At 38.8% G+C, this 27,547-nt stretch overlaps 1 protein-coding gene across 23 annotated transcripts in view; it reads right to left on the bottom strand.

Annotated features, from left to right (window-relative positions):
* The window catches only part of PPEF1 (protein phosphatase with EF-hand domain 1), a 122,704-nt gene that overhangs the window by 25,539 nt on the left and 69,618 nt on the right, over positions 1-27,547 (bottom strand). For all 23 annotated transcript variants that reach the window (XM_070258013.1, XM_070258020.1, XM_014728774.3 and 20 more), the window contains 5 exons: positions 25,738-25,784; positions 11,887-12,053; positions 8,953-8,989; positions 7,884-8,033; positions 2,806-2,952 (listed from right to left, as the gene is read on the bottom strand). In XM_070258013.1, coding sequence (XP_070114114.1) covers positions 2,806-2,952; positions 7,884-8,033; positions 8,953-8,989; positions 11,887-12,053; positions 25,738-25,784 — 548 coding nt within the window. The remainder of the gene's footprint in view (positions 1-2,805; positions 2,953-7,883; positions 8,034-8,952; positions 8,990-11,886; positions 12,054-25,737; positions 25,785-27,547) is intronic.

The following is a 27,547-nucleotide window of genomic DNA, read 5'->3' as shown; positions in this document are numbered from 1 at the left end:
ATAGAACTATAGCAAGAAACAAGATTGAATTAGTAATTTTAAAACTCCTACAAAGAAAAGCCTAGGCTCAGATGGTTTCACTGGTGAATTCTACCAAACATTTTAGGAAGAATTAATATCACTCCTTCACAAACTCCTCCAAAAATAGAAGAGGAGATAACACTTCCCAATCCATTCTATGAGGCCAAATTTATACTAATACAAAGACATCATAAGAAAAGAAAACTATAAAACAATATCCTCTATGAATGTAGGTGTAAAAATCCTCAAAAAAATATTAGCAAACTGAAGCCAGCAACATACAAAATGGATTACACACCATGACCAAGTGAGATTTATCCCAGGAATGTAAGGTTGGCTTAATATCTAAAATTAATCAATGTAATACACCATACTAATAGAATAAAGGACAAACACCACACATCTTAATAGATGCAGAAAAAGCATTTGACAAAATCCAACACCCTTTTGTGATAAAAACACTCAACAAAGTAGGCACAGAAGAGTACTTCCTCAATCTGATGGAGGACAATTAATATACAAACACAAAGCTAATATACTTAATGGTGAAAGACTGAATGCTTCTCTCTAATATCAGGAATAAGACAAGGACGTCTATTCTTACCACTTCTATTCAACACTGTACTGGAGGTTCTAGACAGGGCAATTAAGCAAGAAAAAGAAATAAAAGGCAGCCAGATTGGAAAGGAGGAAGCAAAATTATTTCTATCCACAGATAACACACTCTTGTATATAGAAAGTCCCAAAGGAATCAACTAAAAACCATCAGAATGAATAAACAAGTTGATCAAGGTTCACAACACAAGATCAGTATACAAAAGTCAATTGTATATCTATACACTGGCAATGAACAATCCAAAATGTAATTAAGAAAACAATTCTAGTTACAATAGCACCAAAAATACTTAGGAATAAATTAGGAATAACTTTAACAAAACAAGCACCTCAGTGTATGTGATTATAAAACACTGTTGAAATTAAAGATCTAAATAAATTCATGTTCATGGAACTGAAGATATAATATTGTTAAGATTGCAATTGTACCCAAATTTATCCACAGACTCAAGGCAATCTCTACCAAAATCCTAACCGTTTTTTGATAGAAATTGACAAACAGATCCTAAAATTCATATGGAAATTCAAGGGACCCAGAATAGTCAAAACAACCCAGAAAAAGAAGAACAAAGGTGGAAAACTCACATTTCTCAATTTCAAAACTTTCTACAAAGCTACAGTAATCAAAACTGTATAGTACTGATGTAAGGATAGACATATAGATCACGGAATAGAATTAGGAGTCTAGAAATAAACTTTCATATTTATAGTCAATTGATTTTTGATAAGAGTGCCAAGAAAATTCAATGAAAATAGTCTTTTTAACAAATGGTGCTGGGATAACTGGATATCCACATGCAACAGAATGAATTTGGACACCTACCTCACACTGTACAGAAAAATTAACTCAAAATTAATCAGACACCTAAACGTAAAAGATAAAACTATGACTCTCTTAGAAGAAAACATAGGAATAAATCTTCATGACTTTGGGTTAGGCAATGGCTTCTTAGATACACCAAAAGTGTAAGAAAAAAGAAAAAATAGATACGTGGATTTCATCAAAATTAAAAACTTCTGTGCTGCAAATAATACCATCAAGAAGGCGAAAAGATAGCTCACAGAATGGAGAGAATATTTGCAAATAATATAAGGGATAAGGGATTTATATCCAGAATATATAAAGAACTCTTATAATGCAATAACAAAAATAAATAATTTTCAAAATGGGTAAAGGATCTGAATAGACGTTTCTCCAAAGAAGATATACAAATGGCCAATAAGCACATGAAAAGATGCTCAGCATCATTAATCATCAGAGAAATGCCAAAATCACGATGAGATTACATCTCACACCCACTAGAATGGTCATAATCAAAAGGATAGACAACAATTGTTAGGATGCAGAGAAATTGGAACTTTCATACATTGGTGATTGCAATGTAAAATAGTGCAGTCACTTGGGAAAACAATTTGGAAGTCTCTCAAAATGTTAAATAAACTTAGAATTATCTTATGACCCAGCAATGCCGCTCCTAGGTATATACCCATAAAAATGAAAACACATGTCCACACAAAAACTTGCATGCGAATGTTCATAGCAGCATTATTCTTAACAGCCAAAAAGTGGAAACAACCCATATGTCCACCTACTGATGAATAAATAAGCAAAAGTGCTATATGCATATAATGGAATATTATTCAGCAATAAAAAGAAAATGAAGCACTGATACATCCTACAACATGGATGAACTTCAAAACATTGGGCTGAGTAAAAGAAGCCAGACACAAAAGATTGCATATTGTATGGGTCCATCTCTATAACATGTCCAGAATAGGCAAATCTATAAAGACCAAAAGTAGACTGGTAGTTGCCTAAGGCTGTGGCGGGCACCGGGGGTGGGGGAGGTGGCTGGAGAGGGAGTGAGGAGTGACTGGTAATAGGTATACAGTTTCTTTTTCAGGTGAATGAAAATGTTCTAAAATTAGATTGTGGTGATAGTTGCACAACACTGTGAATATACCAAAAACCATTGAATTACATACTTTAAATGAGTGAATTACATGGTATGTGAATTAGATCTCAATAAAGCTGTTAAAAATATAGTGATAATTCAGAGAAAAGGATATGATGTGCTTATAAGTCACTTTTATCTATATATTGTAACGGACAACATCATCTATGCTACGTCTTCCTTTGCCATTGTGGTGAACACTTTGATTACCTACCTGTTCCCATTCATGCTTTGTTAACTGTTCAGAGAGGGATCCACTTGTTCTGACTCCTCGAGGCACAGCAGTTGTACCTACTTTATTTTTCAAGTCAGCAGCATAGTCTTCATCTATTGGAAATGGTGGCATCAGCACAGATTTCATCTAGAAAACAAATTCACGCTTTAGCCAAACCCTATGCTTACTGTGCTCCATGCAGAAACTTCAGTACCAGTTGCTATTGTCTATATTGTGCCTCAACTCAGTGAAAAACACATGGTCACCTTTTCCATCTCACCCACCTCCTTTATCTTATTGATCCAGTGATCTCTATAAAGTGGGCCTATTAAATTGTTTGTACATTTTTCAACTCAAGACACTGCCACACAGGAAAAGTTTCCCATTAGAGTTTCTAAAGGACCCCAGAGGCATAGATGTCAGTGCTAGACATGTTCTGAGGCATCATCACAGGGAATGGAAGCTACTAAGGGAAAACTAGTCTCCCGAGCTTTTATCCATACATGGGTCTAAGAGAGAACCAAAAGGCTTTGAGTTCAGAAACACCTCTTAAGATGGCGGCTGCTTTTCATTTTATTGTGTTTTCCAGGAGAAATGAAATGAAAGAAAGTACATCTGTGTCCAGGCAAGTACTCAGAGGACAGAAGTTGAAAACTTTGGAAGCCCTTCAACTTAAATGCGATGTGGTTCACAATCTGACCCTGCCAGCAATTGGTTATGTTCTCTAATCTTAGCAACAAAAGTGATGCATTTCTTTGGAAAATAAAATGTCTTTCTGATAGCACATCAATTACTATAATCCCTTCTTCATTCCCTTACATAACTTGAGACTACAATTTTATACTTGTTTCTTTATACAAAACAATTTGAAACAATACTTCTGTTACTTTGGTGGCCTTAGTTCAGTGATGGACAATTCTCTGTGGTAGGCACTTAGTTTCTTCTATAAACTAGGGTGGATATGAAATCTTACCTTTATTTTTCAAAAATAAAATTGAATCTTAGTCTGAGGTCCTGTCTCATTGAAATGATTGGAAACTCAATCTCAGCTATTATTAGTGAGTTCACAGCCTACCCTCCCCGTCTCCCCCCAGCAAATGTCCCCAGGTCTTAGCAGAGCAGAATATTCTGGGAAGACACTCTGGACTTTGGTCCACACAATTTACTTCTGATAAGCTCATTGGGCAAGGCCACATGGTCTTTCTCTCTCTCTCTCTCTTTTTTTTTTTTAAAGATTGGCACCTGAGCTAACAACTGTGGCCAATCTTTTTTTTTTTCTGCTTTATCTCCCCAAATCCCCCCTGGTACATAGCTGTATATCCTAGTTGCAGGTCCTTCTAGTTGTGGCATATGGACGCCGCCTCAACGTGGCCTGACAAGCGGTGCCATGTCCGCGCCCAGGATCCGAACCCTGGGCTGCTGCAGCAGAGCGCGCGAACTTAACCACTCAGCTACGGGGCCGGCCCCCCCCCCCTTTTTTAATTGATCTAATGTTGGTTTATAATTATATAGGTTTCATGTATACAACATTATCATTTGACTTCTGTATAAACTACAGTGTGTTCACTACCAAAATCTAGTTTCCATCCATCACCCACATGGTCTCTTAAGTATGTGTGGCTCTGCTGTTTCCTATGCCGCTTGGGATCAGGATACTTTGCCCAGCCCCCGCAAAGTACCACACTATCATTTTCTCCTGGGGATCCTACTAGCCATCCTTGCCCCCGCAAGGTACCACACTATCATTTTCTCCTGGGGGTCCTACTAGCCATCCTTTCCCCCACCTCCTGCCAGGGAGTTTGAAGAATATTAAATCAGAGTCTTAGTCTTATAGAACCTTCCTTCTCTGTCCCTTTGCATTGACTCACCAACCTGCCTACGTTACAAAATGCCTTTAAGGAACCTAGAATGGAGGCTATCATCAGGTTCCCCCAACTCTACCCCTCCCCTATTAACAATCAGACCACCACAACAGGAGTAAAGCAGGAAGCATGGTCACCCCTACACTTGGAGGGTCCTAAGGGATGGGAAAGTGGGGGTTATAAAATTGGACTTGAAAATCTACTTTTGTATCTCATCTGGTAGAGTTCCAAAGGCTTGAACCTACTGCTTTCATTACAGTTCAATTATATTTAATATAACAAGTATGTGCTGCCAATTCAACCTCACTCTAGGTGACAGAAGACACAAAAAAGATACAAGTCAAATTTCTATCTTTAAAACCAGTCTCATGAGTAGATGGAACAATGATCCCCAAAGGAGACGAAATTTGAGGTATCCTGAGACAATTCCTGGCCCCAAAACTTCTCCCCAGGGTCTGTCTTGGTGACTGAAATTCCAACCTCAGTTCCAAGTATCAGGAAAAAGAGGAGGGAGTCGGAGAAGAGAGCTTTATGTTCAGAGCTCACTCTATGCTGTTTTCTTCATCTAGGTAATTGTATTTAATCTTTCCTACAATTCAATACGGTAGGCATTTTTAGCTTCAATGTACAGTGTGGAAACTGAGGCTTAGAAAACTTTAGTACCTTGCCCATTCACCCAGCCACAAAGTGGCAGAGCAGAGCATAAAGCTAGCTACACCTGTCTGATGTCAGAGCCTCATTGTTTACAAGGTCCAGATGGCTCTCAACTTGGGGTTTCCAAAGAAATAGTAATGGGCATTCCAGAGACATGCTCTCAATATTTCACAAAGCCCTAGAGAGGGCTAGCTGCTCAGGCTAAACTCAGGAAAAGTTTCCAATCTGATCAATTGGTAGTGGCTGCCATGACTGATTAGCACGGTTGTCACAGGGCAGGTGGTGGTGGTGGAGTGTCACATTCATGCCATGTTCTTGCCAATATGTGACTGACAGAAACATGTTCCCTTGCTCTTGGCTAGAATCATATCCACTCATTATGTTAACACTGACTATTTCATGTTGATCGAAACATCTTATTGGCTTGACTATTTGCTTGATATCATGAGAAAGATGCCTTAAACTTAGAGTGGCCTTAAAATTTATTGCAATGGGATGCTTTTTGAGAGTAAAAGAAGGCACTATTAACAATTACACCAGGACAACAGGTGTAAACCAGGAAGTATGGTTATCACTGGGTGAGGTTGGGGACAGAGTATGTAAAATTACCACAGAATCAGGACAGGTGTTGTGAAAAACTTCCTATCCAGTTTTGTCTTAGGTTTGCCCTGCTTTGATCTTAAATCTCTTAGGAGATATTCAACGAACATTGACTAAGTGCTTACTACATCTTAGGTGCTGGGGTTCTATCAGTGAACCAGAGAAGCAGGGAAGGATAGTAAACAAACAGTATCATAATTCCTTATTTAATTTTGGTAACCGTTAAGAAGGATATGTACAAGGGGCTTGAGAGCATATAGAAGGGAATCTGGTATAGTCCGGAGGTCGTGGAAGGCTTTCCAGAGGGGGTACATATTTAAGTTGAAATTAAAAGGATAAGAAGAGGGGCCAGCCAGCTGGCATGGCAGGTAAGTTCACGCACTCTGCTTCAGCAGCCCTGAGTTCACAGGTTCGGATCATGTGCACAGACCTATACACTGCTCATCAACTCAGGCTGTGGCAGCATCCCACGTACAAAATAGAGGAAGACCTGCACAGATATTAGCTCAGGGACAATCTTCCTCAAGCAAAAAGAGGAGATTGGCAATGCATCTTAGCTCAGGGCCAATCTTCCTCACCAAAAAAAAAAAAAAAAAAAAGGATGAGATGAAATTAACAGCAATATTATCATTCACATGTGTATAAAGGTTCCAAACACTCAAGGTGAATAGCAGTCATATTTCTGTCTATATCAAGCTAAATTCCGGCGCTAGACCTCAGTTGCCTAGATTGGTTGGAAACTGATTATCAGTCTCTGAGGGGTAAGGGTTCAGGTTTCTCACTAGGACCATATACAATCATCTGGCTCCAGAGCGGCTATTGGTTCTCACGCCCACATGACACCCCCTATGCCCCTGGTCTGAGGGCTTTGGCTGGCCTCTGGTACAGGAGGAAGACAACTCCATCACTTTGCAAGGCCCAGCCAAAGGAATCCTTCACTAAGCGTGGGAGCATTACAGGCCCCACATAGGCACTTCCCTTGGAGGTTCTATACATGTTCCTGCTCTGCTTCTGTTGTACTTAATACGATTACTTGGGTTTAAAATATTTCCCCAAAAATACCCTGAGCCATTTGGAGTATAGTATAAGGGAAATCATATCAATTCAGAAACAAATTGCTGAGTGATTCCACTTCTCTGAAGTATCTAGAGTAGTCAAATTCATAGAGACAGAAAGTAGCATGGTGGTTGGCAGGGGCTGGAGGGGGGGGAATGGGGAGTTATTGTTTAATGGGTAGAGCTTCAGTTTGGGAAGATAAAAAGTTCTGGAAATGGATGGTGCTGGTAGTAGTGATGGATGCACAACAATGTGAATGTACTTAATACCACTGAATTGTACACTTAAAAATGGTTAAAGTAGTAAATTTTATGTTACATATAGTTTACCACAATATTAATTAATTAGAGATTTTAATTTTTAAAAGTCAGGGTTTGTTACTTTTAGAAACTACACGAAATGCCAACATTTCCACATTTTCCCATTTTCATCATGAATTAAAAAAATATTTTCCATATATAGAGGCTACCCAGTTAGTTATTTATCATGTAATCATAGATTTTCTTAAAATTTGTACTAATCTTTTTTTTTTTTAAGATTGGCACCTAAGCTAACAACTGTTGACAATCTTCTTTCTTTTCTTTCTGCTTTTTCTCCCCAAATCCCCCAGTACATAATTGCATATTTTAGTTGTGGGTCCTTCTAGTTGTGGCATGTGGGATGCCGCCTCAGCGTGGCCTGACGAGCGGTGCCATGTCCACACCCAGGATCCGAACCAGCGAAACCCTGGGCCGCCGCAGCAGAGCATGTGAACTTAACCACTCGGCCATGGGGCCGGTCCCATGCACTAATCTTTTCAGAGTTACAACCATTAAAACACAAATGAATACAAAATAATAAATGGAAAGAGGTATGTATCCCCTTATAAATTTCTGAGATGAGATTCATGTAAACATTGCTTCTTACTTTGTTTCTTTCCATATGATGGAGTAAATTCAAGTCTGTGGACTCTGATATCCCACCATGTATGACCAGGACTTCATTATCAATGATTGTACCAATTGGGAGCCAGGTATAGACGTCTTCCAAGAGTTGCAAGATTTTTCTTCCATGTAGCTGTAAGTTAGAGCTTGAGTTAAGTTTTATTTTTCGGATAGGTTCAAGTCTATTGAATAGTCCCAACGTATGGACAAAAAGCAAGTTTTCATGCCACCCAAAGGATGTCAGCATGGAGTCACTAATCCTCTAGCATGCATTAGCTATGTCTTTTGATTCTATATTTTTGATACTTTGACATCTTGGTGCCTTGCTGATCCTGGAGGAGATGTTGCCCCTCCCAGGGCTAGCTAATTCCTAGAGATAGTAAATGACCGGCCTTTCCTATGCAAACCAACCAATTCAGAGCCCACTCTCCCAACTACCTCCTTTAGGGAGCTCTCACACTCAGGGCCACTATTCATTCCCCTCCCCTAATCATCCCAGGGCCAGGTATCAGATAACCTTGGACAACCTGTATGCCCTAGAGTCTGCTGAAATTATTCAAACTAGCCAATGGTAAACCTGCTTACACTGCCTCACCCATTCCTTCCCACAGAAACCACAATAAAGGCTCTTGTCCACGTTTTTCCCCTTGCTCCCTCTGCCTCTGACCAACTCTGGTGCTTCCCCATGTGGTCCCCAGTGTGGTGTGCCATGACTCCTAAAAAGTAAAAACCTTTTCCTTTATGACAGTCATTTCCATGTCTCCATGTTTTACCATACCTGAGTAAAACAAATCCTGGGAATCTTTAAAATAATAGAATATGTTTGTATTTATGCTGAAACTTACACAAAAGTTACAAAGAAAAAGCTTGGTTTAGTCCAGGAAGAAAATTAGATCTCTACCATGGCCAGGGCTTCCTGCTGTGCTTTTTTATTTATTGGCATGGATTCTGACTAGTTCTCCCATCACCCTTCCTGAAGGCTCTTTTTTTACTTCTATGTATAAACAGCAAAGGGAATGCAAAAAAAAAAAAAAAAAGTATATGGGTCTTACCTTATATTTATGCAAAACTTCTTTTGTGAAGCCATATCTGAAAAAAACAATGGGATTTAAACTACTTAATTAAATGTTGACAACTCTTACTTACATGAATCATGCAAAATGGGGAACCCTTGACATCTCATTATCACAAGAACTCAAGAAACTAGACTTTAGTTGGAACTGACTACTACTTACCCAAGTCTTTGCCAGGTATGATGGGAAAAAACAAAAGCAGCCAATGACATCATCCCTCCCCTCAAGGAGCTTAGAGTATAGTACAGTATAGTATAGTACAGCATAGAAAGAAGATAAATTTTCATGAAACAATTACAAAACAACTTAAGAAATACATAGTAGGTATAGGTTATATAAATGCTGCAAGTATTCAGAGCAGTGTGCTGTGGCAGCTGGGGGAAGCTGTGTGGGAGAATGCTTTTCATTTACAGTAGAATTTCTCAGACAACCTACATCTTATAGTAAATGAATGATTGGGGGGACAAAAAGACTGAAAAAAGACAAAGAAAAGCCTAGAAGATAAGTTGACTCTTTATACTTTCTCTGATATAAATACCATGTAATGGTATTGAAGGTTTTAATAGAAAGTGTCAAGAATGTTAATGCCTGAATAGCAGTCACTAAGGGAAATTTAATGATAGAAATTTTTTTCAATTACTTTTCCTTGCCTTAGGATAATAATATACACTCTTAATACCCAACACGGTCAAGTCAGAACAAAGCATACTAACTCCGGGTTTCCATGCAAATCATGTCAGGTCAGGCTTCTACAGTGTAACATTATGTTTTCTGAGATGAATTCAGTCCTGTACTCACCAAAGGTGTCCATGTTGTTAAATCCAAAGGACACTTTGCAGTCCTCATCTTTCTTGCCCTCTCTGAAACACTAAATACAGTTGACTACCCAATCCTTCTGGGAAACTTTTCCTCTCTGGACTTCTGGGACAGTCAACTCTCTTGGCTTTCCTCCTACCTTTCTGGCAATTTTGAACCTCCTTTGCAAGTTCTCCTCTACCCAGCCTGAAATGTTGGAGTTCCTTCAGAGTCTGTCCTAGGCCCTCGTCTCCCTTCACTTTCTCCCTTGGCAATCTCATCTGTGCCCAGGGCTTCACTTACTACCTACGCGCCAATACTGCAGAACAATGCTCCAAGCCACACTTCATTTCTGAGCTCTGGACACGTATACTCAACAGCACCTCAAATCATCTTACCCCTAACTGAATTCATCATTCTCCCTCATCCCAACTTTTTCCTCTTATCGTGTTTCCAATATCAGTGAATGATGCTGCTGTACCCCTAAACTCAAGCCAGAAACCTGAAGGTCATCCTTGATTCTCTCTTTTTTCAAGTCCCCCATATCACATCACCAAGCCTTAAATCATCATTGTCTAAACTCCTCTTGAATCTACTTCTTTGCACCTCCATCCCCATCACCCTAGTCTAAGTAAGACTCCATCACCTCTTCCTTCAACTACTTCCTAATTGGCCTCCCCATATCCAAATTACTCTTCCTCCTGCATTTTAAAATACAAATTTATAATACTCTTCAATGATTTTCTCTTGTCCTCAGAAGAAAGTCCAAATTCCTTTGCATGATCCAACTATTTCTTATGTCTCCAGCCCTATCAGGCACCATCCTGTTCTTCAGTCTATGCTCCCACCCCCCCTGAACTTCTTTCAAGTCTAAAAGTCTTTTCCCAAGCTCTACATAAGTTGTGCCTCCACTGTGGAACACTGTTTCCCATAGCCCCACCATGGCCCTTTCTTGATTGCCTAATTTATCCTTCAGGTCTGGCTAACGCCATGCTTCTATGAGAGACCCTTCCATCACCTGTCAGACAGGTTGGATCCCCCAATTTACAAATTCATCACACTCGAAAAACCTATTCAACTCTCACGTCTTCCCTGCTAGACATAAACTTTCTGAGGGCAAGGGCCATATCTCTTTCATTAACCATTGTAGGCACTAGATAAATATGATTGGCTAACTGAATAAATAGAAGGATAAACGGCATGTCCAAATAAAAGTATTGAGCTATATTATGCATAATGGGCTTCTGACAATAGCCTTGGGATTTTTGCTTCTTCATAGTCTTAGCATTTGCTTCCACACCTAAGAATTATATTGAAACTGTACTCTTGGGCCAAGTGCCAGAACTGCCCCAAAGGCAAAACTAATCAGTTGCTGAGCTTTGATCAGAGCACTCAAAAGCCCAGGACCAAAAGCATGAAATATGTCATGCCTTCTACCACCCTAGAGCAAACTGGATTCTGTTTTTCATAAAACAAGGAACAAAAAACAGGAAAAAGGAGGAGGGGGCAGGTAGTGGGGGAGGAGAAGGAGGAATGGGGAAGAAAGAAGGGAAAGGGGAACATTTGCCACCTACTGTGCCTTTCAGCAAAAACTGGTAAACCATTTAACCAATCTTTATTCTTCAAATCTCCAGTGAGTCAGATAGCTGAAATGCTATGTTACAGCTGTTCTCAAATATGTTTATGAACAACTGTGCCAGAAGCAATCACCATGTCATAAAAAACACAATGTCATGAAAAACACAGTACTAGTTTCTGAGACAATATCTGAGGCAAGCCAAAAAAGCAGCAACGGAATGATTCCATCTAAATCTGCTCATAGAACCTAACATGTCTACCCGGTACACAGTTTGGCCTGTGGGCATGGAAGGAAGAGAAAGAATGTAATAGAAGGGAGAAGGAAGGATAGAACTGGAAGAAAAGATAGGAAGGGGACTTCAGAGCAATTTATACTCCCTCAGTAGAAGATTAGGGGTGGTAAATTGGGGTGAGAACTGAGGTCTTCCTTGAGATTCCCCTCATCCCTACTTCTCTACACTCACCTCTGACTCTCTAGGAACTAAACATGGCAGTATTTTCCAGAGCGGGAAACAAAAGAAATCTAAAGGCCTAGATTACCTCATATTCATCATAAAATCTTCATGGTTCCCTCTGTTCAAGTGCAGGTCATTGGGGTAGACAAGAAAACTGACAAACAGGATCATTAGGATCTCTACAGAATTTTTTCCTCGATCTACAAAATCACCATTAAAAACATATGGGTTGCTTCCTGAGGGGAGACCATTCTGTGGAAGGAGGAGAGGGGGAAAACAAGCAGTTAAAAGAGTATACTTTTAAAGTAAGGCTCTGTATTTAACGTCCCTGTGAACATGGAGAAAAGACGCCGAGTCAGTTCTTCCACCGGGAAAACTCTGCTCACTCACTTGAGCCAGATTCACTCTTCCAGGGCAGGCATCTCCGGCAGGGGACCTTGGAAGTGAAACATTAGCTCGGGACAGGAAGACTCCAGGGGAGACGGGGATTGCTCATTCTACCCACCACCTACTATGAGTTTTTCTCTGAAAGGACTGATACTTGTCCTATCAAAAATGGCTACTCTCATCTCTTCCTTCTCCCTTGAAAAGAGGGAAACTTGTACCCAAGGAAGAAGACTCAACTAAGAGCCAAAAGTCTTCCCTTCTAAAGGGCCCTACCTTTAACTTCTCTGCACTGTGATTCCCTCAATTTGCAAAAACTGGAAGACACTATATCTCCCCACACCCTGCCGCAGATCAAATGAGGTTACGGATATGGAAGTACCCAGGAAAGTGTCAGGTACCATGCCACTGTGAGCAGGGCTGGTATACCACCAGTACATTAACATCAGGTGCTGATAGCTGGTGGGTAGTGACTGCTCACTGACAAGGCCACATTTGTTAAATATTTTGATTATCACTCCAGAGTATGAGATAATACTTTTAAACACAGTGTTAGCAAGAAAAAGTACTGGGATCAGGACAAAGCTCTGGTCTTTACAACAGCTATTGATTTGTTTGCTTCTGTACCACTAAACTCTAAGACAAAACAACCATGTCATGCCTACCAGTGCATGGCCAAGCACATTTCTACTGCATAGTAAGATAAACTCAAATGTTTATAAATACATTACCAAGAGAAAAATTTAAGTACTCATATATCCAAATGTATGTCCTCCTTCAAAAAAGTTACCTTCAGGAAATAATACACATATTACAGTTATATTAAGCTTTTTCAAACAATTTCTTCTATGTGGGATGCCACCACAGCATGGCCTGTTGAGCAGTGTGTAGGTCCATGCCCAAGATCTGAACTGGTGAACCCCAGGCTGCTGAAGCAGAGCATGTGAACTTAACCACTCAGCCATGGGGCTGGCCCCCTCAAACTATTTTCAACTTCCTCTTTTGTTAGATTCCAAACTATATAAGAAAGTCTTGTTACTTTATACTCACCATCCTAGTATGTATATACATTTTAAATTGTTCATATCAATATAATAGAAATAGTTGAAAAAATATTATACAAGTTGCAACATATAACTTAGGGATTCCAGAAATCATTATGCAATGTAGTATGTTCTGTAGGCTATTGGAAACAAACAAACAAACAAGAAGTGGCATAGTGTTCTTTGCCAGAAATGAGACTTAGTCTCTAGGCCAGCTCCACTATTACCCAAGTGTCCTTGGGCAAGTTATTTAATCTTCATGAACTGTAGTTTCCTCATCTGTAAAATGGGGATGATAATTTCCATACTTACCTCACAGAACTACTTTGGAACTCAACGAGACTATGTGTCTAAAATTGCATGAAAACCATAAAGCACCATACAAATTAAGAGATTCATTTTATTATGGCCTCCACGCTATCTCTAATTTTAAGATCCCATTATTTTACATTTATTCATGTAACCTTATTCACACTGGGCTTAGATAGTGTCAGCCAGTTGCAAAAATATAGGCTATTGCTTATCAAAACTTAAAGAAAAGGGGAAGGATTCTGCATCTCTGATGCTCTTCCTTCCCCCAGCCTTCAGCTGGCTGGGGTGAGTAAGCTGGAGGAGTCTGAGGGGTGTTGAAGGTTATAGGCTCTATTGGGATGTTTAGGCCTGCAAGGGGCTAGAGAGTGTGAGAACGTGGAAGAACTAGGCCTGAGGGGACCTGTGGACCCCTTGATTAAGTGATGTGTGGTCCTGATTGGGGAAGGAGAAGCTGGATCTTACTAGAAAAAGTATAGGGAACTTCTATATCTCTGAAGCCAAAAGAACACTAACACTTGCATTTAGGGGCACCTAGGAACATAGAGACTTCCTTTCATACTCTTCATGCAAGAGTGGAAACTGTTGTGCCTCCAACTATGGAGAGGCTTAACCTAGCTTAAGCAGAAAATAAAAACTGGAAATAACCTAGTATTTAAGGGGTTCCAGTAACCAGAAAGAGGTAGAGCAATCAGATCTGCCAAAGTCCTGTCCCCTAAAAGACAGGACTGCTGGAGGAGACAGAGGACAGCTTTATTTTAAAAAATAATAAGAGGACTATAAAATAAAGAACAAAAAGTTAATAATTCTTGGCATTAAAATGTGCTATTCAAATTTAAAATATCAATTAATTAGAGCTACCTAAAGAAAGAGTGGTTGGAAAATACATTATTGACCTGAAAGAGCAAGCAGATGAAAAAACCTCTCACACAGAGCAAAAAGCAAAATGATAAAAATCATGAGGAATGAGTAAGAGATTAGAGTTCAGAGCCAAGAGAACTAATATGCCAATAATAAGCATTCCAGAATCAGAAAAAAGGAACAGATGGAGAAGAGGCAATAACTACATAAATAAGAGAGAGAATTTTCTATAGTTAAAAAGAGACTTCAGTCTGAAGTTTGAAAGAGTTCATGATTCCTATTCAAAATTCATGGGGAAAAAAAATCCCTATTACCTGTAAAAGTCTTAGAAGTTGCCAGACAAAAAGAACAAGTTACAAAGGGAAAAGAATCATCCTGGCATCAGACTTCTCATCTGCAGTACTGGGAGGTAGAAGATAGTGGAGTAAAATATACAAATTAAAGAGACAAAAGGACTATAAATGAAGAATTGTGTATTGGCCAAGACATTATTTTTTTTTTTTTTTAAAGATTGGCACCTGGGCTAACAACTGTTGCCAATCTTCCTTTTTTTTTTTTAAGGATTGGCACCTGGGCTAACAACTGTTGCCAATCTTTTTTTTTCCCTGCTTTATCTCCCCAAACCCCCCTGTACACAGTTGTATATCCTAGTTGCAGGTCCTTCTGGTTGTGGGATGTGGGACGCTGCCTCAACGTGGCCTGACGAGCGGTGCCATGTCCGCGCCCAGGATCTGAACCCTGGGCCGCCGCAGCCGAGTGCATGAACTTAACCACTCGGCCACGGAGCCAGCCCCTGTGACATTATTAACTTCTCAGGGTGATAGAAAATATTTGCAGATGTGTAAAGGATCAAATACCAACAACGTAAATATTCTTCAGGGTGGAAAAAAGACATGTGATGATGTAGTGATCTAATACCAAAAAACAATGAACATGTATTGATTGCTTGTTATGTACGTAGACACAGCTCTAGGTGCTAGAAACCAAAAGTAAACCATACAAAGTCCCTGCATTCAAGTAGCTTGCATTCAGAGACTGTAGCAGCCACATGCCCCAAAAAGGAAAACACCCAAGAAAATATTCTAACCAAATAACAGCAGTAACAATAAAAAGTTCTTAACCCAGGGAAAGACCAAAAGGAAAAAAGACAGATGTGAACAATGAACCTTGCAATATATAATTAAAAATAAATCAATTGTGGTCATGTAGAACTTGCATTTAAGTACTAAGCAAGGATTCTAGAAATAGAAGAAATATACTATGAAGGAAAAGCTAATAATGGTCAAGAACTAAAAATATGGCATGACCAATAGCTAGGATTTGCAGGGGAGGTGAGGGGAGAAAAGTAAAATTCTCTACAAATCTCATCTGAATGGGGGACAGATATGGAAAGTGTGAAAATAAATACATTTATCCTACTGGAGGAGAGAGAGGATAACGGTGGAAGAAGAAAGTTATAGCTATTTGAGAAATATACACACACACATTATTCATTAGAACTATCAAGAATGGGAAGATAACCACTAGTGAATGGAAAAACACAGTAAAAATGTCAAAGAAAACAATAAAAAGAAAACTTCGTCAAAACAACAAAAAGAAAAGGAAAATGATGAAAGAAGTGAAATAAACTGTAAACAAAGTAGAAGAGAAGGAAATTTTTCAAAAATATCTATTGTTATTGTTCCTGGGTTTCAGCACCAAAAAAACAAAAAACAAACAACAACAAAAAATATCTGTTGTTATACAAAATGTGAGTTAAATTCTCCCATTAAAACGCCAAGATTACCGGACTACATTAAAACACAAAACTCAGATATACATAGTTTGAGAGAAATACGCGTGAAAAAATAGATAAAGGGAGGTTGAAAACAAGGGAAACGCAACAAAGAGAAAGAAAAAATGCAAATATTAATACTAGACAAAGTGGAATTTAATATTAAAAGTGCTAAACCAGATCACAAAGCAACAATCCATCATAATAAAAGGCACTTTATGAAGAAGATACAATTCATGAACTAGTATTCAATAAAAGAACAAGTTTTATTTCATATATTTAACTTCTATAAATGCAAGAAGAAATTGTTTAAAAATACAAACATAGTGAATTATTCAGATTGAATTACTGGTTTAAAATAATGTCCACAAATTCTTTGACACTCCCTTTAAAAAGTGAAGCCTAATTGGCCACCCCTAGAATGTGCACTGGACTTAACTGATTTGCTTCTAAGGAATAAAAAAACACAGCAGAAGTGCTGGTGTGCAACTTGGGCGACTAAGTCACAAAAGACACTGCAGCTTCCTGCCTGCTCTCTTTCTCGGATCACTTACTCTGGGGAAAGCCAGCTGCTACGTCATGAGAATACTCAGGTACCCTGTGGAGAGGCCCATGTGGCTGTTCTGCCAACAGCCAGCAAGGAACTGAAATGCTGTGCCTGCTGCCATGTGAGTCAGCAACCTTGGAAATAGGTCCTCCAGCCCCAGTCAACTTTTCAGACGACTGCAGCCCCGGCCAATAGTTTGACGGCAACCTCATGAGATACCTTAAGCCAGAACCACCCAGCTAAGCTGCACTCAAATTTCTGATCCACAGAAACTGAGACACTAAATATTTGAGGTTTTAAGTCATTAAGTACTGGGGTAATTTGTTACATAGCAATATATAATACACATATTTAGACATATAAAAGAAAATAAATATATGGAAAAATTGAATATATAATCAATGAACTTAATTTAATAGATAAAGATATGAAGAAATTTGCATCCTACAAAGAGAGAATACAATTAATTTTTCATTTGTCCACGGAATCTTTATGAGAATCAATAATGACTTGATTTCAAAGAAATGCTTAATAAATTCAAAATAAGAAACATTTCATAGGACACATTCTCTTATCATAATCCAATAAAATTTGAAATAAATAAAAATATGACTTGAAAAATTCTAGCTCCTTGAATTAAGATGCTTGGAAATTAAAAATTGTAGTCTTAATAAGCCCTAGATCGAAGAGGAAATTAAAAGCAATATTACAAGTTCAATAAAAGGCTCAGTTAAAACTAAAATCAGAAAAGATGTGTAGCCTTAAATGTCTTCATTATTAAAAAAGATGCACATGAAAGACTGTATTCATCTTAAGAAATTAGAAAAAAACAATAATGTCAACCAAATAAAGATAAAAGCTGAAACTAATGAAATAGAAAACAAGCAAAAAAGAAAAGATATGAAAATCCAAAGGGTGATTCTTTGAAAGAACCAATAAAACTGATAAACTCATCATGAGACTGAGGATAAGTGAAAAAAGAGAAGGAAAAAAATGTAAGATTAATGATTAGAAAAATGATATAAAGATATAGAGAAGTAAATAAATTATATAAGTAAAGAATATAATATTGACATCTATGGCAATGTACTTTCACAATTTAGAGAAATGGAGGATTTCTTTGAAAATTAGAAACTACCAAAATTGATTCAAAAGAAGTAGAAAACTTGAATAGTGCTTTGGCTCCATGTGGCTTTATAGCAGAGCTCTATCTCAACTTTCAAGAGCAAATAGTTTTAATATTATATAAACCAATGATTCCCATCCTTGGCTGCACATTAGAATCACTTGGGGAGCTTTAAAAAGTCCCCAGGTGTCCATTAGAACCTCTGGGAGTGGGACTCAGGATCAGTATTTTTTTTCCACTTCCTTGAGTGATTACAATGTATACCCAAGTTTGAGAACCAGGGATTTAGGTTCCAAACAATAGAAAAAGGTGAAAATCTCTCCAATTTATTTCATGAAGCCAGCATAACCTTAACATCAAAATTTGAGAAAAGCAACAGTCTAAAATGATAATTATTATATTTGTATGGTAAACACGTTTTCCACTGTTATGAATTTTCTTGTATTAGAACTTTTCATCTCCAGTTAAACCAAACTTTGTTTTTAGGTATTTCACCTAAGAGCTAAGAATAATGAATTTCTTGAGATAAACCTAACTTTGAGCCAAAAATAGTAATGGTCAGCTAGGCCTTCCATCTTATACAGCACACTTGATACCCAATAAGTTTCAACCTTTTCAAAAAATCACACGTTGTCAAAAGACTAAGATTTGTGATAACGAAGCTCATTCAACAGAATATGTCATAGTTTCTGAAAGCGATTTTAAAAGGAGTTCTAAATGTATACTGAACTCCTGTACGTGTTGAGCCTCTCAAGGCAACCACTTCAAAGAAGGCAAGACTTATTTGGATGTATAAGATCTGCCCTGTTGATTCAAGATTAGCCGTATTACTTTACCAAGACTGAGTTCAAACACATTCTAGTCTTAGACTAATAAGGGAATGGGAAAACACATAAGAAGATGAGGAGCTAAATCTCCTGGGACATGAGTCTCTAGGCTATTTCGGCTGCCAGCTACTGAAATTTCCCTGGGTCTCCTTCAAAGAAGCACAACAGCGGCAATAACCCATCCTCCACTCAGTTCTAGTAAACCAAATTCTCTGCTTACTCTGCAGCTGATATACAACAAACCATCTAGGACATGGAGATCAAGTTGACAAATACAGAAAACCCAGGGTAACTACAGCTCTGAACAGCACTTGGACGACCTGCAGGGGAAAAAATAGCAGACCACAATTAATTAACTTGAATAGAGACAAAAATGTTTCCCTATATTCTCACTTATTTTCTACTAAAGTACTTTACAACAGCCATCTAGAAGTTATCCTAATTGTTTTGGACATTTTCCCAAGGCACATCAAACGACAACCTCTGGACCTCAATTCCTCATTATTTTAGTTTTCATTTCTTTTGCAAATTCTATTTCAGAGGTCTGTTCTTCTGATTGCAACATACTGCCTTAATTTCAAAAGGGAAACAATTGACTGCTGTGGCAGTGTGAAGCGTATCAGTGACAGAGAAGAAACAAAATACTTAATGACCTTCTCAACTGGAAATTTCTGGACCTCGGGGTGGAGGACGGTAGGGGAGAGAGAAGAAAAGGAAAACAAGATGGCATGGCTTCCAATGGACAGCAGCATCAGTATGATACACAGTTAAGAGTTAATTAGCTTCTCTCTGTCCACGTGCATCTTCTCTTTTTCAACTTCAGGAGGTCTCCACTCACAGCATCAATTTAACAAACTAATTTGCCAAAATTTGATCTAAAATTTCAAGCTTTCTATTCAATGAGGAAAAATGTCTTATAATTTTAGCAAGGCTAAGGCTCTGAATGAAGTGTAGTATTTCAAATTGGTCACTCTAAGCAAAAGTGACTTATTAAAATTAACCTCTTCAGAAAATAAAATCTAAAAATATGACCTAACTAATACTATGTAGATTGCTTCACTTGATGATATTTGAAGCCATATAAAGTTGAGATGCCCTTTCAGCAAAGGTCTGCCATGGTTAACAGTGTGGCACCTAAAGGAAAGCATTTTTTTCAAACTCAGATAGAATTATGAGCTGAAAATGTCCAGCTTAGTCTTTTTTATTTTTTCCTTTGAGAATGATTGGCCCTGAGCTAACATCTGTTGCCAATCTTCCTCCTTTTTTCTTTTTCTCCCCAAAGCCCCAGTGCATAGTTCTATATCCTAGTTGCAGGTCATTCTAGTTCTTCTATGTGGGATGCCTCCACAGCATGGCTTGATGAGCAGTGCATAGGTCTGTGCCCAGGATCCGAACTGGTGAACCCAGGGCCACCAAAGCAGAGCACATGAACTTAACCACTCCGCCATGGGGCTGGCCCCCTAGCTTAGTCTTAAGGTGCTAAATGATAAAATTTTTAAGGACAATCAAATATTAAAGAAACCAAAATTTCAAAACAATCAATCAAAAACAATCATTGGTACGAATCCCATCATTTATTGCAGTGCACCACCAAAGAGTGAGAATAAAATCTTTTCCAATCCTCCAAAACTTTTCTTCATGATTTAGGCTCTTACTAAATTACTAAAATTCTTGGAAGGGATTGTCTTAAATGTTACCTCCTCCAGGAAGTCTCCCATGATGTTAGGTGTCCCCGCAATGTGCTCCCTTGGAGCCTTGTGCTTAACCCAGTCATAACACATCCCACCCTTAACTGTCTTGTTCTTTTATTAGTTGACCTTCCTCACTGAACTATGATGTCTTTGGGGCCAAAAACTTCATCTTAGTCACACTGTATCACCAACCCTTAGCAGAGTACCTCATTCATAATAGATGTTTAATAAATATATATGAAATGAATGAACTTCATATTCATCTTTGTATCTTCCCACAGGTTTTATATGGTGCCTTGAAGTGCCTACAGTGTGTAGGGACCAGATAAGTTTATTGAATGAACAAATGAGTGGACAGATTCACTTTTGCATATGATCAGTTATAATGATAGAAGTCTTAAACCAAACCAACCACTTGGATGAAAAGAATAATATGGTGAGGCATCTCAGTGACCCTACATTATCACTCTCCCTCTCAGGCTATGCCCTTGTTTGGCCTTGGGCCAGCCCCAGCTCTGCAGCCTACTCATTCTACACTATATAAAAGAACTGACAGGGCTGGCCCCATGGCTGAGTGGTTAAGTTCTCGCGCTCTGCTGCAGGCGGCCCAGTGTTTCGTTGGTTCGAACCCTGGGCGCGGACATGGTACTGCTCATCAAACCATGCTGAGGCAGCGTCCCACATGCCACAACTAGAAGGACGCACAACGTAGAATATACAACTATGTACTGGGGGGCTTTGGGGAGAGAAATGAAAAAATAAAATCTTTTAAAAAAAAAAAGAACTAATGAGGAAGAAATAGTCTAGCAAAACACCAACTGAAAGATAAACTACAATTTTGCCTCAGTTCAAAGCCTAAGGTTGTCCTAGTTCTCTTTTGGGTTGATAGAGAGAAATCAGTTAGTCAGAGCATAATATAAACTTTGGTCATTTATAGCTCTAAAAATCTCCAACAGAATGTAATTTGCCAAACTATTTCCTGCAATTCAAGTTCAATCAGAACTTGAATAAAATAAAAATAATTTTAATAAATTAAATAATAAATAAAATAAGGATAGGTTAAAGCATGGTCACTAGCTGCTTCTCAACAGAGGATAGCGAGCCCATGGCTTACAGTGAGGCGGCTCAATTCTGTGTGCGTGAACCAGAGGAAAGTGCCACACGCAGGGCGTTACATATAATTAGGATTCAACACACTGGTGATGCATTGAGTATCGCAGTGAGAATCAGCCATCGTCACAGAAACTCTACCATTTCCTGAAGCAATCAAGTGATTGCTTGGTCATAGCACCTGCTGTAGTCCCTGCACAGGCAACATTTGGATCTGATGCCACGAAGAGAAATCCACCACTCCCCACCTCTCTTCTCATTTTTAAGATGTTCTTCCTTTCCTCTTCATCTGCTTTCCTGGCTCATTGCTCTTCTCTCAACTAATCTTTCTTTTTCTTCATGTTCTCTCATCCTCCCATACCTAAGACCCAATAATGATACTCACTTGTAATATAAGCATTGCTGAAACGAATTTTCCAGATCACTGAAGCTTACTCTTTTAAAAGCCAAAATACATTTTAAAATTACTTTAACCATTTTGACTGGGAGTTTTGAAAATGTGCCATTTGTTCTCTTCACTTCTTAAAATGGTGTACACCATAGAACTTGGAACTTTCTTGACCACGCAGGCTCATCAACCTAAGCATCCCCTCAGGCACGTCTGAGAAGTATGGCACTCTCTTCCCTACACACACAGCCCCAGATCACTGCATTTCCTATCTCATTTCCACAGTTCCTCTGTCAGGAAGAGCTTTACTTTTTATTGCTGCCATTGTATCTCACTTTTGCCTTTCTCCTTCCAGTCCCTAATCTGCTGTGGGGTGGGTAGCCAGACAGGCAAGCCGCTAGGAACCATGTGTCAAATAAGGTTTTAACTGATATATGTTCACTGGTCTTTGAGTAAGGGCCTAGGGCCTGCCCTGTGAGTAAAGTTCATTGAAATTCTGACAACAATTTCAAGAGCTCAGAGACCCTTTTTACTTAATTCTGGGTATGTGACATGTGTACAAAAAAAAAGTAGATGGGAGTTTGCCCTTTGGATAGATGGCGTATCACTTTCATTTGTATTCATGTAGAAACATTGTTTCCAGAATAGTCTGTATTCATGGTTTTAGGCCACACTATACTCGGGCCATCTATCATCATTCCTCATTTAAACTTTAGAAAGGGGCTGGCCCGGTGGCATAATGGTTAAGTTCATGTGCTCTGCTTCAGCGGCCTGAGGTTTGCCGGTTCGGATCCTGGGTATAGACCTACACACCATTCATCAGGGGATGCTGTGGTAGCATCTCACATGCAAAGTAGAGGACAATCTTCCTCAAGCAAAAAGAAGATTGGCAACAGACGTTAGCTCATGGCCAATCTTTCTCACAAAAAAAATTAAAAGATAAACTTCAAAAAGAGTGAGTGAAAAAGGCAAAATGCTGACTTTGCAAGTTAGAGATCGTCATACGGAGTAGATTCCTCAGACATCTTTGTGTACTGCCCTTTCCTTTCCTGGCCTTTAACTTAGGACCCTCATGGTCCATAAACTAAGTGACACGCCATCATCGCAAGTGCACCAGGTCAGTCTCCCTTCTCAGACACCATTAACACATCATTTTTTCAACTTCTTAAAGTGGAACCTTGCTGTCATCAATGACTCTTCCCTCAGTTTCCCCTTTTAGACTAGACAATTTCAAGATTCTGGTGCATGTGGTTTATTCTACATTGAAGATGCATTTTACCTGCTTCTCACTCAAGCCTGCTAAAATTCTAATTCATGGCTCTTGCAGGCTTCTACTTTCCAAACATCCCTCTCACCTCCCTCTACCCAAATCCATCCCAAATAACAGTGCCCTCCTCTTTCATCACTGGGCTCTCAATCTCTCCTTCCTGAACACTGTCATTGGTTAACTCTCAAAATATTTCTTGCTTTCATGTGAAAGCTCTATTTTTACCTTTAGTTCTTTTTATAGTACTTCTACCACCCACCTCCTCCTGTTCAATCTTTACATTAGACCTTCCAGTTTTATCTGTTCCATATAGTTTTGTAGGCAGAATTAAAGAAACATGTCAGAATTCTCTCTTTTCTCATCTGTCTACTCCAGAGTCCTTACCCTGATCACACCTTAATATCTTCAACTACCTCTTGAGAAGTTTTCTTTTCTAAATGCGCCGGAAGTCACTTCTCACATTTAATTTACTCAACTATTTTCCCTTTTATATATTTCTTAAAATCTCTAGAGAAATAATTACCAGATTTCCTGTTGTGGTCGTTCCTTCTGCCCCCTCCTCCTTCCTCAGATTGTAATTGTCAATAATAGCAGGACTGAACTTCTGAACATTTGTAAGGTGCCGTCTACTGAGTTAAACAAATCCCATTCCCCAAACTGTGCCATTCCTTGGCACCCGCTCAGCAGTCCATTCTTCCATCTCTCCCACAGCTTTCCAATTTAGCCAGTAGAATCCCCATTTCATGGTAAACAAACTGCCTTCTGCCTTCAACTCATTCAGAAAGACTTCCCTCTGGAAATCTGGGCCTCCCTTAAGGACGCTGCTAGACTCCTGACTCCTGCAGCCCTCTGGAAGGAAAGGACCAATTCCTCTACAGAACAGATACCTCAGGGTCAGGAGTGGGTAAGGGTCTACTTGCTCCTCAGAGCCACTAACAGTCCAACACTTTACCAGCCTCAGGTAAAGCCTCTCCTCCTTCCAGGCCCATGACCTCTGACTAGACTTCCTTCCCCTGCTCCTCATCTCTGGGTCCTGTGGCCAACTCATTTTACATACCTGCTTTCCATGTCCTTGACCTCCTCACCTCTGACATTCTCTTTCACTCACTTCAGCCACCCCCATTCTGGACTCCACCTTAGACCAGCTCATCCCTGAGGACTACTCCTCTTACAACTTCCCACCCTTTCTGCTTCCTAAGGTCCTCACCCCAGTCAGCCTGCTCCCTGACCTCAGAGAGCATGCCGAGCCTTCAATCCTGCCATTCCTCCCAGTTGATTTGTCCATCCTGGCTTCTCTTCTTTCCCCACCCAGCTTGGATTCTGTGGTTGATCTCTAGAATTGGTCTTTTACCAATACCCTCAGCTCCCTACCAGCAAACCTTTGTCTGGACTTCCTGACACCAACTGACTACCTGGGCAGCCTCCTACTTCCTCTGACCCCGCTCTCTGGCTACCATGCTCTAGCTCTAGATCCTTGCTTAGGCCTCCTGCAGTCCCAGTAGAATCTCCTCCTAAGTGCCAGCTCCATTAATCCACTCCTGGTTTGACCTGTGCCATTCCCTTCCAAGCTTCCATTCTGAATGGATGAAATGAAAACCCTGCATTTCTATTATAATTTATTCATTTAAAACTGCTTTTGGATATTTATGTTATTTTATCCACAAGACAACTCTTATGGGGTGAAAGCTCAAGAATATTGCAGCCAAAAAAAAATTTGAGGTTCATGGAGGTTATGTGGCTTGTTTAAGCTCTCACAGTCTCCAAAGAGTAGAAATGATTGGCCATCATAATAATCAGAATATATTTGCTTTCAACCCATCTACCCACTTATACCGTGCCTAAGTATTCAATTAGTTGTATTCAAGTATTCATGCTAGTTGTGGGGATGACGCACTAATCAAAAAGAGAGATAAAGGGGTTCCACTGTGAAGGCAGGGGTCACTTTAGGATCATTTTTCTACAGGCAGTTGTCCCAGAAGCAAATATTCAGAAAATATTCAGGCTCAGAGAGAGAAACAAATCCAATCAAAGAGATGCAGAGAAACTCCATGCTGGCCAAGCTGTTTTGTGCCCTCCGTGCGGGCTCCAACATCCAAAACCTGACAAATGAAGAGGAGTCACAGCCCTGAAAGAGCAACTGAGCCCAGCGATGGTGAATCAGAGTAGAGAAGGAGCAACTGGAAACTTAGTACAGGGCACTCCTTTCATGCATAATTAGTGTGCCATGGAAAAGAAGACTGGCATGTGTTATGCTCACTTCTGAACAAAATAAAAATAAAACAGACTGCTCCCCTCTCATCCTGTGCCATCTAGACATTTACGATGTAATAAAGACCATAAATAGAATCAGGTACAAATCCTAATGGATATACAGATAACAATAGTATTAAACGAAGACCCAGATTAAATTTTTAAAAAATTTTTATGAGATGTGTTAAAAAAAAAACCCCACAAAATATATGCCTCTACAAATCTTTGAGCTTCTTGGATAAAAATTGTTGTATTACATCTGTATTTGTACATATCCCTAATAAAACTAACATCGTTATCTACTCTAGGACTGCTCTCCTCCAACAAAAATGCAAATATTTAGTGAAATAATCATTTACCTTATAGAAGATCAAAAGAAGATCATCCAGTTTTCCATGCAAATCACCTGGAGTGCAAATGAAAAATCACTAGTCAGTAGGCAACAAGAAAATCCCCATTTTGTTACAGATTTTTAAAATTGAAATACTGCTGATATACTCCATGAGGTCTTGGGGCATTGGGTTTTTATCTTATGATGATATTAATTCAACAGACAATTGGTTTCCACAGCACTCTATGGGAACTCTGTCCCCTTTCCTATAGGGGACAGCATCTGATATTGCAATTACCTGTTCACTCCTGCCGTTCAAGTAGCGTTTAGCTTACTCTGCGCCAAGTTCTGTGCTAAGGGTTTACATGAATTATCTTCTTCAATCCTTACAGCCACTCCATGAGATAGGTACTATTTTCATCATTCTCATTTTACAAATGAGGCTCAGAGTACTTAAATAACTTACACAATTTTATCCAACTACAAAGTCTCAGAGCTGGAATCCAAACTCAATTTTATCTCACTTCAAAACTCAAGCTCTTAGCAATTATTCTGTACTGCCTACACTGTAATCTCTAGGAGAGCAGCAGTCGTATCTATCTCAGTCAGCATTAAACCCCCAAGTGCCTCCAAGGTACCTGGTGCATATCAGGCACTCGATAAATATGTTTAATTGCTAAATGCATAGCTTTTTAAAGCCATGATTTAGAGAATATGCTCCAACAGTAGCATCTGAAATTTTAGAATTGTAAGTAGATAGTTGATATTCTTTCGAAAACACAGTTACAGGAAATACAAATGAAAGCATGGCTTTATAAAACTCCGCCAAGTAAGGGAAATCATATGAAGACATGAAGCCATTCATTAAAAAGTAAAAGTGAATATTCAAAAGCCCTATTTGGACAACTATTTCTAGGTGAAATATCTGTCTTTCATAAGCTCTGGTCATAAATTTTTATTCTTTGTATCCAACTTAATTATCAAATAGAATTTAACTTAGGAATATCTTCCGTCACTTTGTTTAAAATCCCACAATCAAAATTAACCAAATATATGCAACAGAAGACTCTAATTATAATGGGAATAACAAAATTAAAATCTTATATCTCTACCATATATTTATAAAATGACTATAATACTAAGAGTATATTAATGCTATTGTATACATAAATCTCATTGCTTTCAAATGATCTCATTCTAAATCTAAGGAAATAAAAATGGAAGGACTTTTTACTTATGAGTTAAATATATATTTTTAATTACTTTATTTTCCTTTCTTCAGGGTGGCTCATCTTTCAAAGATTTGGATAGACAGAACTATTCCAGCTGGCATGCTAAAAAATGAATTTGTTTCAGCATATTAAGTGTTAAGGCTATAAAATAATTTTAACTTCTAGTTGGACAGCAAAAGATAAAACTCAGTGTATCAGGGAAAGACAGTTACAAAGATATTTCCACTGCAAACAAAAACATGAGTGCAGAGTTAGTTATCATTTATAACATAGCTATAGACTAAAATGCCTCCTATATTTCATGCATGCTGAGAACTATGTAGCATGTTTAGATGTGCATGTGAAAAATGTATCTGGAAGTTAAAACAATGGTGAAGTTTCATCACAATTTCTCTCCCTTTCCTAATACTGTCTTAAACAGAAGATGTTTTTGAAAATATGGCCCCAATTTTAGATTTTATTTTAAATGATGATCAAATTTTTCTAAGTTCAGTAGGGCTATTAAAGACAGAAAATAATGATTCCCACACTAAGGGAACCTACTAGCCTGGCTTTTCCCTCTACCAATAGTGCTACATATAAAAAGTCTGGAGATAAATGCCCAAG

The sequence above is a fragment of the Equus caballus genome, chromosome X, assembly GCF_041296265.1.
Source record: "Equus caballus isolate H_3958 breed thoroughbred chromosome X, TB-T2T, whole genome shotgun sequence".
NCBI classification, from domain to species: Eukaryota; Metazoa; Chordata; class Mammalia; order Perissodactyla; family Equidae; genus Equus; species Equus caballus.
This window is presented reverse-complemented; position numbering and strand designations above follow the sequence as displayed.